We start from the raw sequence: 12,827 nt of genomic DNA on the forward strand, positions 1-12,827 counted from the left end.
TAAAATAATGAAAAAAAACATTATACATTGTATTTTCTTATGTTTTAGTTTTAATATTTTATTATTTCCCTTCTACGTGACTTTACCGAAAGAACCAAGTATTCATAACTCGATTTTAGCAGTTATATCTACGGGTCGTTTTTTGTCAGTATGGCAAAAAAGGTCACATAGATGCCCTTTTTAAGTTCAAATTGTATGCATTACACATTTATGAACGAGTGAATGGATCGACTCACCGCACACGAGAGGCCCGTTTAATCAGAGACGGCTGCCCGAATTTGAAACCAGGGTGTCAGTTCTTCAGCGCTCTGACCCCTGAACCCCCCGGCCACCTCGCGTTACCCAACTTGCTTATGTTCAGCTTTTTTAAAGAGTATTTATCGCACGCAGCGGGCATGTCTGCGACGCGGAAACTCATCGTGCAGAGTGGGGTGGAGGCTGAGGATCAAAGCGACTGGCAGTCGTAACGCGCGCGGGGGGGGGGGGGGGTAGACACGACGTCGTCCTCCGGACGGGTAATGTTTAGCAGAATTGGCACACGAGCCGCGCGCTTCCTGGCATTAACGTTGATCCAAGGGGCATCGCAACCTTGCGCCAAGGCCCAATTGACTCGATCGCTTAATTACCACGAGCGACAATTCCAAACTCCCCACGTCCGAGATGGGCGATGCACGATAACATACGAGTTGTATATTAACGTGCGTTGCATGGACATGTAAGCAAGTCACCAAAGTCTACAAATTTTCCTAATATGGGGGAAAACATTTTTCAAGACATTATTGGGTTTTTTTGCCTTCTCATTCGCACTGTTTATGTATTTTTCTGTCTGGGATTACTGTTTGTATACGTTGTTGGCTTCCTTAGCTTTAACGTGACAAACGTTGCAAGTATTTTGTTTCGGGTTGCACTGCTCTGTGAGTGATCCGAATGGGTGACTCATCACGCGACACGACGGCTAGAGCACAAGCGAATAAAATTCGGTTAACGTTTTTAATCCATTTGACGAAAACTCCGGTTAACCGAAACAACTGTTCGTCGAATTCACTTATAAGTTGAAAAATAAATAAATAAACCACTGAGTCTGCAAAAGAGCTATTTCCACTGCCAAAACAGAAAACGTTATAATGTAAACAAAGCCAGTTCGAGGTCTAAACGCTCATAAATGGGCGTCGCTGATTGGCTGAGGGGATGGCTCGGCACAAACGTACGACCTGCTCGGATTAGGCCGAAATCGGCACCCGCGTGCATAACGCAAACATACCGCGAATAAAAATGTTAACGTCAGTCGAAACCATGGGGCCCGATGGGAGGCGTTAAACGCTAACCGAAAAACGGTTGACCGATATCACTGTTAACCAAGGAACTACTGTATATATATTTACGCTTTCAAAATGACGTGCGGTGGCTTTTCCAGCGGTCCGTAAGTTTTTGTCAGTGCCATGCCCTGAGCAGACATTTCAAAGCGGTGTGAAAACACGGCCGTGAGAGAATAAACAGGGCGGGCAAACACTCGTAGAGACTCACCAAAATTGACCGCTCTCTAGCTTCTTGGCAGATGCCCTCAATCGCATTGTTATTTGCTGTTTATAGTTTATCGGCGGCAATGTGGTCTGCTTGCTCGATCGATGCGGTGCCACTTGAGGCAGGCGCTCCAATGCTGCACATTTGTTTTATGCACCAAGCTTGTACCTGTTATTTACAATTTTCCCTTATCATCTCCAAGTTCGGAAAGAAAGTTTAAAAAACAACTGGCTGCTGTGCCAGGGAGTTTAAAGGTGCTGCGATGTGCCCTAGAGTTCCTCAAAGTTTCCTGTAATCACTCCCTGCTCTGCCACCTGAATGTGCAATTGGCAGTTGTTGTTCTGCATCTACATCAGCCGTACGAAAAACGACTCTCCGCTTTCATTTCCAGCAGCAGTCGTGGAAGTAGAGGCCTTAGTCAAGCATTGCTGGATGAAGGTCTCCCTCACCGCCGTGCGGGTCACGGAGCCCCTTTCATCAACCTGCACTCAACACCGTCCTCAAGTGTAGTTTATAAGCGCTAACGTGGTTGCTAACGCCTACAGAGTGTAACGGAGGCGCTAACGCGGGGGTCACTAAGCGAGGATCTATTGAGGCCACTAGCGCAGTCGTTAACAGAGTCAGTCACGGACAGAGGAGCTATGCACAAACGCAGTCCGCCGATGGGATGTTCTTCTCATCGCGTCAACTGACACAGCCACCAACACGGTCACTCGCGCCTACACAAATGCACCCGTGCGGTCACTGACATGTGCACGTATGCAGTCACTGACGTGGTTCGCTAATGGCACCGCGATCGAGGCTCACCGAGAGGGCGCCCAGTGCGGGATCCTCCGTTAGCAAAGTTCTCTCGTGAAAGCTGGCACGCATGTAAGCGTCTGCCACGCAAACGCGCACGAGTAAATAAATAAAAGTGCTTTGCTTCCCGGAGGAATTTTAAACCATCTGGAATGACTTAGGAGTCAGCGTCCTGGCAGACACCCCGTGACCTACATTCCACAACGGTTCCAGTTCTCCTGTGCCTCCTCCTAATCATTTAAAGCCCTTAATTGAAAGGAGTTGAGGGTGCTTAAGTCCTTTAAATATTACTAGCGAACGGTACACGATGTCAAGGAGCACGTAAAGTGTGCTTGTTGTGTGTAGGGGTTCGCTGCTTGTGGCAATGCCTGGATGTACAATTTCTATAATGGCTTTCAGTTGTTTGGGCCAACTGTGCACGACATTAACGCATCATAAATTTCATCGATAAGAGTGAACTTATGTTGGCTTCTAGAAAGGGGTGATGATGCTGGAACCCAGAAAGTGGAATCAGCCCAGAGGTAAAAATGCCAGGTGTCACAGCAATCACTAGCCCTCTATTTATTAACCTGAAGATAACATTCTGTTATCAGCAAGTTCACAAATGCATTGCTCAACACGCAGCAGTGCCCAGAAAGGACTTCAACAGCCTTTCTCAGGTTGTCAAAATGGGAAGATTAACACCTTATGCAGAACATTAACAACTAATTTCATTACCATTACTTTTTTATGGTTCGATCGCTTTCATTAATTTGTTCTAAATATAGGCCCGTGGCTACCGAGCTGAGCCGAGAGGAGTCACGCGGCTGCGGGGCTGCATGTCCAGGCCAGTCTAATGGGACTTCGCTGCCAAGTGAAGGACGCCACGGGGAATACCAATGAGGCTTCGCACTCGCCAAGCTCCGGCCTTCAAGGACCCACCCGGCTCAGCGACCCTGCGGTCGCCACAACAGCCCCCCCCCCCGCCTTTCTCTTGAGGATTGTTTTAGTTTTTCGCTTTTCGAGCAGCAGCCGGGGGAGTTGTGGCACAGAAGTGAAAACTCTTAATGTCTCTATTCCCACAAGCCCCGGGCCAATGTCGGATGCAAACCTCGCCGAGCCAAGCCGCATCCATTAACCGCGTGGCCGGCGGATGCGCCCCGCGGCCCCCACCCGCCCCCCGCCCTCCGCTCACCCAACCACTCACCCCCCCGCTCCCCACCGCGTGACGCAGCCGATCGTCCGAGGCGGAGGTCTCGCACGGCGGCCGGTTCCGGCGTAGTGCGTTTGTGGCAAAGTCTCCGGCGTTTACAGTCAATTAGCCGTGGCGTCCGCGGCACGCGGCGTTGCCAACGCGTGCGCGGGCCCAGCGGGGTCAGGGAGCCGCGTGGCTCCGCGCGACGCCGGCGCCAGCGCCGGACGCTCCCGAGTCATCCGAGGTTAGCGAAAGAAGACCGGGTCGCATTCTCGAAGTGAGCGGCGGTTCAAGTAAGGCCCTGGTGTCCACTTAAATAGCGTCAGCGCCAAAAACATCGCTCACGCTCCGTGCTGCGACGCTCGTTAATGGGGAAAACTCAGCATGCTCCGCTCGGCAATTCCACGGAGTGCGACGAGACGTCTATACATTTATTCTCTATTACTTACTTGCTTATTATTTGGAAATCTTCGCAAGGGAAATGAAGTACGCGTTATGAAATCGCCAGATGGGTTCGTGCGAGCCTCGCTGCCTGCGCTGGTGCAGTTAGACCAGCAACCCGTGAACGGCTTAATCCTCCCGACTACTTAACGGATAACTTAATTTACGGGTCTCCGCACTTGCATTCACGCTCGTGCATTACACGGCGACGAAAATAAAAAACGACGCCAATTCAACGTCGCGAGGGCTCTCGTGGTGGCGCGTTAACGTCTTCTGTAACACAACCACCGACATAGATTTTATTTTGGGTCCCGAAGTTTTCTCATTTTAATCTCGATTTTTATCTCCGTATCACGTTGCGGCCGTTACATAATGTTGAGCTTCTTTCGCACCGTACGTAGCCAGCCGCGCTAATCAGAGGTGCAGGGAAAGGACAACTAAATGCAAAAACCAGTTCTAAAGAAATTAGTTTTAAATTTAGATTTAAAAGTGCACAGCTCCGTTGGCTTCCTCATATCGGTCGGAAGAGTGTTCCAGACGGCCGCAGAAGCGCGTCTGAAAACGCGCGATGCAGCGACCGTCTTTGTTTGATGGCTAGCCAAAAGCCGCTGCGAGGATGACCAGAGAGTCAGCAAGGCATCGTGGTTCATTCGTGGCAAGCACTTTGTGCGCAACAAGGGCCCAATGCACCAGCGCCTGGCGCTTTGGGATCGCGCATGCCAGCGGGTCACGCGGTCGCAACGCCCCGCGCATGTGTGTGCCCAAGGTATGCAAATAGCTCCTTCAAGTGTCACGACGATGGTGCTTTCGCAGGCGAAAACTGGTTGAACCTAACGATAACAGAGGCCCAAAGGCTACGCGCAGATGACTGACGTGACGGCGTCACATTTCAATTAAGGAGGCATTCTCAAACACGCTGGCGCAGCTGCGCTGGGTTATCCGAGGGCTTCTGCGTTGGGATCAAACTGACAAGGAATTAATTTACACCCATGCACGGCAGCCACTCAAGTGCTGCATGATTCAATCCCTTAATATCTCTTACTGGGAACGCGATTCTGCTGTGCATAAAGATCAACATTACCGCCACAATTTTTGTTCATGTCGACTGGCCCGCAATGGTCCCTTCAATCTCAATAATCGTTACAGTAATGCGCGGCACGTCCTGTAAGGTTTATTTTATTTTTGTTTTGCCACGCACGAATGTGCACTTTGATTTTGTTTTATTCTCACAGCTCGCCCATAATGCCGCGGGAAATTGAGGCTCATGACTCTTAAGCTCGAGTTCGTTTAAATACACGATCGCAGCGCGCGCACCGACGACGGCAGGCAGCTGCGGACAGATGAAGAGTAAAAGGGAGCCGCCGCATGTAATCTCCACATTATCCATGCTCGCTGCCTCCCATGCGAGGCTGGGAGCGCGCATGCCTACAACGGCAGCGGGGGCAGCAGCGGCGCTGCTTTCACTCACCGACGCCGCGCCTCGGCCCATCCCCATCTCTAGCCCCTCGATGAGATTTTTGTCAGAAAAAAAATTCACGGCAAAAGCCCAGGTCTCACGAAACCTTCCCGCAAGCGCGCGCGTACGATTTCCACAGCAATTCAACACGCGCGCGCGCATGCGCCACTTTTGGCAATGGGGTGCTTTTTGCCCGCAGCGTGGGAAATGGAAAAGCAATAATCTTCGAGAAGTCGGCAGATGTGCAAATAGACCACGGCGTGCCCGTTGCCCCAAAGTAACCTTTTCTGAGCGAGCACTCGAAGCAACCGAGGCACGGAGCACCGAGCCGCACGTTAGGACGGCGATCAAAAACGCACGGTGCCAAACCCAGCGGACGGATCCCGGGGGGGGCGGGAGCACTCACTTGCCGGAGACGGCGTGCTGTAGCCACTGACGGACATCTGGTGCAGTGGGTGAAGGCCGCCCAGCCTCTGCGGCGACATGGCCCCACCGCCGGACCCCGAGAAGAGGAAGGGGTAGGCGCCGGCGGCGTAGGCCGGCAGGTGGCCCTTGGGGCTCGGGGTGGAGCACGTGCTGCTGCTGGACGCCATGCCGGCCGCCCGACGGGGCCGCCGCTCGGCGCTAGCAGACTCCGCGGATCCAGAACAGCGCCGCCCTCCTCCGTCCAGCCTCCCGCCTCCGCGGGGCAAAGTCCACGACAGCCGCACGGTGACACGGCGGTCTCTGCACTTTGTCAAAACGGGGGCTCGTAAAGTAAAGTAAAAAAAGTACAGTGGACAGTTCCTCGGTGGTATCGAATATCAGCGAGGCCGCAGTGCAGATGTGTTCCACTCTGGCTCGCGCGGTCGACTGCCGCACAGCATTCCGAAGTGCTTTTGGTCTCAGTTCGAGCCGCCTCCCCTGGAGTCTCTGCAGTACATCTCAGTTTTTACGCTCGGTGCGATCGGCTGATGTAGATGCAGTCATGGCGCAGAGCCGCGGATTGAAGTTCAATTAGGCGTCACGCTCCCCGCCCTTTGGACGCCGTGATAGGAGCTCCCGGCCCACAGACTCTGCACAGATCAGTACCTGCGGGAGATAAAGAATCCAAAGGTCAGTCGCCCTAATATAGTTCAAACGGACACATACCCGCCACCGTACACCCGGTCCAACTTACAAACTAAGAGAAATGAAATGGTGTCCATTGGGGTGGTGTCACAGGGCATGGAGGGTTCAGGAGAGATACTGCCGCTTGGAGAGTGGGTCAGAACGCTGCAGGTGCCATGCAAAGCCAGTGTGCTGCGGGGCGGGAGGTGACATCGAATGAGAGGGACTCGCAAGGATGTGCCATCGCTAGGGAGGACGTGGACACTGACATCCTGAAGTTTCGGTTTCCCTAGACGTGGAAAAACCCTTGAGAATTTTTAAAAATATGAATAAGCTTTTGAGTGGTAAATTCCTTTTCAAGAATGCATGAGAGGGACTGGCCCTGCAAGGCCTACGAGTCCCACAAGAAGGAGAGCCGGGCCGTGCTCGCAAACAAACACGGGGGCTTCTGCTACATTTCACCCGAGCATTTACACGACAACGCAAAACGCACGGATAACAATAAACAACAGCGAAAATGACCACGGGGATTATGTACATGTCGCTGTGATGACGGCACACGACGGACTCAACGGGGGGGGGGGGGGGGTGGAAGAACATTGACAAAAGGGTAAAGCGTTTGAAAAACGGTGAGCAAATTCGTACACCTTTCATTACTGGAACGTGTTTAGCTTTCAAGATCTAAAGGGGCAATAAAGTATGGTGATAAATGCACCCCCGAGTGTGTTTTTTTTATCTGGTGGGTTTGTTTATTCAGACTGAAACATGTTTCACTTTTTAAGCCCAGATAATATTGTCTCGCCCACTTGACAATCTCTCAAGCCCCTAAGCAGATTACTTTGCCGCCCAACAGGAGTTCTGTTGTGCTGTACGTGCACGCTCACAAGTGCGCAACCATTCAAAAGATAAATATTTTTGCACGGTCTGCATTGGTGCTTAATGCTAACAGAACGCTTACACAAAATTAGCTGGAGCGTCACGGCTCCTCAAGCTGCGGGCGCCGCGGTCGTCACGTGACTAGATCGACGACGATTCCATCTCCCGAGCGACGGCGGGCGCTGCTCAGCCGGTCCGGTGGCTCAAAGCATTTACACCAAAGCGGGTATCGAAAAGTTGCCAGTTCAGACGGGATGCCACGGTGGTGGGATGTTAACCGTCTCACCTGGTATACAGGAGGTCGCGGGTTCCATCCCGACCATTACGCCCGCTGTATAATTGGAGTTTGCATGTTCTCCCCGTGGTCGTGTGGAATTTTTCTCCGGGTCCTCCGGTGCTTCCCTCAACATTTAGAAACACGTGTGTAGAATATTTGGCTGCTATGAATTTCCACGTAATAAACCACTTCCTTGGGCTGCCATATGCGGCCAGGTCGCTTCTGAAAAAGAGCTATATAGCCCCAGTGGGCCTTACCTGGTCAAATCAAGTTTAGTTTGAGTTTAGATCCTTGTTGGGGGATGACTATGCCCATCATTCCTCCGAGGTCGATAAAATAGTACCACTTTGTAGGGAATTCAAAAGTGGCTGTCCCATGGATAAACTCGCCCCCACCATAGCAATGTGGTATTTCCAAAACTGTCTCGAAGCTGCAAACAGGAGATGAGGCACTGCCTACTGAGCAAGAATTCACATTGATCTCGGAGCACCAGTTGCTCGTGTTGTGAATCTCTGAGCATCCTGTCTGCAACGTTTGTACGTTGAACTTCTTTTGCACCGTCCGTAGCCAACCGTGCTCGTCGGAAATGCAATATGTACGGTCCCATCATTATTTGGGTCACTGTCATCAGTCGTGATCTCACCACTGCTGGGGTAAAGGCCTCCACAAACCAACACCATCCCTCATGGGCACGCGATGCAAGAGCCGAGCTATGCAACGCGCTGATTTCAACATCACTGCAAGCCAAAGCCGTAGCCATAGAGTCAACATTGGGGGGGACCAAATCTTCCAGGGGGTCTGGGGATCACCCCAGAAAAAAAAATCTAAATTTGAAAACGAATTTCCTGTCGAAAATATTAAAACATTCACGAACACATAGGATGGACTTATTATTTTTTTACAAAAATGTCTAATGGTGTATTGTATTCCATTACTCTGTTTTTTTCTTTTTATACCTTTTCTTGTTTCATTGCATGTAATGGCAAAGATTATGGATTAATAAAGTATAACCATAACCACAATCAAATAAACAGAAATCTATTTTATAGCAATATATTGGGGGGGGGGGGGGACATTTTGAGCATATTTGAATATTGGGGGCGATGTGCCCCCCCCCAATATATATTATAATTGCGGCCTTGCTGCAAGCCCTTATTCCTATAGTAGTTGTGTTCACTCAATCGCGTTATATCCAACTGGCGTGATGGAAACACGGCGCCATGGGGAGGACAGACCCGTGTTCCACGATTTCCTTCCTCGGCTGTCGTTCGCCTAGCGGCGTCTCCTTGCCTCTCAAGCACGCCGACTTCTCTATTCGAGGTACAGCCATAGATGATGAGAGGAGCGTCTCGGGGTGAAACATCGGAGCTCTCAACAATATTCTTAATGCGCGTCAGTGGCTTGCGCATGCGCGGCAAACCGAATCGATCAATATCCGCCGCCAGGGAAAGACCCCCAACTTTGCAAATGTTTCCGTGAACCACGGCAACTCTATTAGGCAATCACAACAAACTGAAGGGGGGGGGGGGGGGGAACACGCGACCCAACATAAACAAAGCAAAGGTGGCTGCCATACGTCCAGGCGCGGTTTCCCTCCACAACACGAACGACTGCGCTGTTGTTTGCAAGCGGTGTAATACAGCGGCCCATCCATACACGTGACACTCAAGCATCAATATCGAGCACGACACGCACATGCGGAGACACGCACGCATATAAAGATCCCCCGGATAGCCTGAACAGACTGTTGGGGCAAGTGCTGTTAGTGAGCACCTATGAAGGCCGGCATGGAAAACGAGGGGTGCTGGCCAGCACCACGCCCGGCCGCCTTTATCTCCCCAGTGGCGATGTTTACACACCACGCCAGGTACTCATTTGAGGCTGAGTCGACCTAGGGGAGGCCCAGGACCGGCTCAAATAATCGTCGCTGATGTTGGCCGTGAGCGGGAACTGAACCCGGGTCGCCAGGTTTGTAGCGCTAACCACTACACTACCGCTCCCCACAACCAAGACACACACACACCAAGACACGCGCACACACACACACTCATCCACAAGCATGCACTCACACCCCCCCCAACACATCACAGTGTGCTGCAGCATTCCACAGCCCAGGCTCCCAGCAACTGCTGCTGCTGCTGTGACTTGAGGCTGGACACACATTGCCAGCCGCACACATTCGCCAACATCCCAGTGGCTCAACAAACCACTTGTGCTGCGCAAAGATCCACCCACCCCGCTCATTGGGGGCAAAACATTATTTAGCGAGCACCTATTAAGGCCGGGCACAGCGAGCGAGGCGGCAGGAGTGGCGTTGATCCCAGCCAACTGTGTTTCCCCAGCGCCGATGTTGACGTTGCGCACTCGGTACCCGTTTATCGCCTGGTTGACCTAGGGGAGGTGAGGCCCGAGACCGGGTCAGACGTTCACCACTTGGCGTCGGCTGTGAGCGGGATAGCAAATGCAGTGCAGGTCACTCGTGCGTCGCAGCGCAGTGCCTAACCACTGCGCCACCGCTCCCCCGCGTCCCGCAGGTTGTTAGTTAGTATTCCTCTGCCTTCACATTCGGGTCTAACAAGCGGAGCACTGACTTCTATTTATCCAGCTCGGCGCAAATGCATTTGTGATTGCACTTATTTACTTATACATTGATCACGCTTAATGGCCACTGAAAACAAGGTTCCACGTCCCGTGCCGGTGTGCGGTCCTGGAAACAACACTGCTAGAGGACCACGTCCTCTTTGCACACACAGGGTGACGTACCCAAGGATTACATTTTTCAACCGGGTCTGTCAAAATATATTTCAGCACCTAGCACACCACATCCAGTACTCCTCTTGCCATGGCCGTGAACTATGATCTATTTGCTATTTCACCAGGTAAGGCCCACTGAGCTACGTGGCACTTTTTCAGAAGCGACCTGGCTCTCACAAATGATAGCTCAACCACGTGGCTGATCGTCGTGTGGAAATTTACAGGAGCAGCCAAATACTTTGAACGCATGTTCATAGATGTGGTGGGGGAAAAACCAGAGGACCCGGATAAAAACCCGTGCGACCACGGTGAGAGAGAGACACGCGAACTCCAAAAACGCAGGCGTCAGATTTGGGATCGAACCCACGACCTCCGGCATACCTGGCGAGGTAGTTAACATCTCGCCTCCACGGAGCTCTGCTGCTCGTCACGTGCCCAACGCAGGTCTCCCCCCCCCCCCCCCCCCCGCGGCGATCCCGGTCACGCATTCGGCAAGAGCCCTCCTGCACATTTCTCCCTGCCACTGCCACGCTCGGCGTTGAGCGCACGGAGCACACAAGCAGTCAGCGAGCGCGTGGGGCCGGACCGAGGGCTGCCTTGGGTGGGTGTGTGTGTGTTGGGGCGGTGGGGGGTGGGGGGCCGCCTGCCTCATCAGCTGACAAATGATGACTTGGCCTGGGCAGGCACGGCCAGCGAGACCGCGCGCACTGTACCCCCCCACACCGCGCGCCCATGGGAGCAGCCGGAGCGCGCTGGCCTCCCGCGCCGCCGCCACCGCCGCCACCGCCAAATAAGCACAATAAATAATGCACTCAATCCGCTTCACCTACAAATCCCCGAGACACGCGGCCGAGATTTAATTATGTCGGCCACATACGCACATACGCGCTGCCAGGGCTGTAAGGGGCCGTTCTTCCTAAGGTGGGGGTGCAATGTAGCTGTCCCCCTTAACAAATTACTCCGACATAAAATCCTGGAATGGCTCGCATCATTAATGAGTAATTTGCCAGAGCTCGCACGCTATTCCATCACGGTTCGCTCTGCTCGGCTGTATTTTTGGAAGGCTCCTCCGAAAAGTGAGAAATCTGCATCACCGGCTGTCAACCACCGCCTACTCAATGCAGGGGCATCACTACAGCGCAGCAGTCACTGTATGACTCTCCCAAGCCTCTTGCCTCTCTCGGTGTCTCTCTCCACATCCACGTCTCCGCACATGTCTCTCTGCGACTCTCCTGATGTTTATTTCTGTGTCCCCGGCGTCTCTCTGCTCAGTTTGGACGCGCCGCTTTGAGGACACGTGCCGTTGAGGCGCAAAGACACGGCGGGAGACAGCAACACGGAGATATTCATAGGGGTAGACATTGTCTGCGATGGACAGACAGAACTTTCAGCACATTGCCAAGAAATAGATTTCCCCATGAGAGACGGCAAGCAATCGTAAAGATAACCGTGTCATTCATTGAGGAAAGCCTCGCTGGGGGGCGGGGGGGGGGGGGTCAGGCCTCTTCTTAGGAGGGCCCTCCATCGAAACCTTTTACCGATTCCGTTTTAAGAATTGTTTTGCGTGCTGGTAAGAACCGGGACAGCCAGAGAAATGCCACCGACCGGACAAGGGGATGATTGGGGCGCCACAGTGGCAAGCTGTTAACTACCTCGTCTGGCATACAGGAGGTCGTACGTTCGATCCCAATCCTGATGACGCCTGTATATTTAGAGTCTGCATGTTCTCCCCGTTGTCACGTAGGTTTTTTTCTCCAGGTTGTTGCCTACACATTTAGAAACGTGCGAGTATTTGGCTGCAATAATTTTCCACGTGATAAGCCACTTCTGAAAAAGAGCTACATAGCTCAGTGGGCCTTACCTGGTAAAATCAAAATAGTTTTAATAATTATAACGTGAGCAGGCCTACAGAGGAATTTTTTTTTAACCAACCTGCTCTGCTGCCTACTCCTGGCCACCTCGCAGCCCAGCAGCCCAGCGGGTTTTGGAAGTCTCACACATATCTGCCCCCAAAGCCAGTTGAAAAGGCGCTCATTGCGTTGACTGCAATTGAAAAATTGCAGTCAACGCAATGAGCGCCTTTTCAAATGGCGCCCACGCATTGATTGATTGACATCCTGGCTGTAACCAGTGCCGCCTCCCCGCCCCCCGAGACGCATAACGCGCACACGGGGACGGAGAGCCCTGTGGCCCGCACGTCCAAGACGAATGTGCGCGCCGGCGTCCACATCCCGTCCGCTCGCCAAGGGGCCAGGCCCGGTGAAGTCACCGCGTGGGTACCGCGTGGGAACAGGGCCCGCGCGACTTGCGCCTTCGCGGGCGTTTTCTCTCGGTCCGCCCAGGCCCCGTGTTGCCGTGACATCGCTCGCTAGCACTAACGATCGTCGCTGCAACCAACAAGGTCACAATATCGTAACCTCAAGGGGGGAAAGAAAAAAAAC

The 12,827-nt window shown here is 52.6% G+C and overlaps 1 protein-coding gene across 3 annotated transcripts in view; it reads right to left on the reverse strand.

Moving 5' to 3' along the window:
- Positions 1 to 12,827, reverse strand: part of LOC133349782 (retinoic acid receptor beta-like) — a 181,978-nt gene that overhangs the window by 46,315 nt on the left and 122,836 nt on the right. For all 3 annotated transcript variants that reach the window (XM_061563521.1, XM_061563520.1, XM_061563522.1), the window contains one exon: positions 5,797 to 6,461. In XM_061563521.1, the coding sequence (XP_061419505.1) occupies positions 5,797 to 5,983 (187 nt within the window). In that variant the 5' untranslated portion in view covers positions 5,984 to 6,461. The remainder of the gene's footprint in view (positions 1 to 5,796; positions 6,462 to 12,827) is intronic.

The sequence above is a fragment of the Lethenteron reissneri genome, chromosome 31 (genome assembly GCF_015708825.2).
Source record: "Lethenteron reissneri isolate LAM-NWPU_2019-01 chromosome 31, ASM1570882v1, whole genome shotgun sequence".
In the NCBI taxonomy this organism is placed as follows: domain Eukaryota; kingdom Metazoa; phylum Chordata; class Hyperoartia; order Petromyzontiformes; family Petromyzontidae; genus Lethenteron; species Lethenteron reissneri.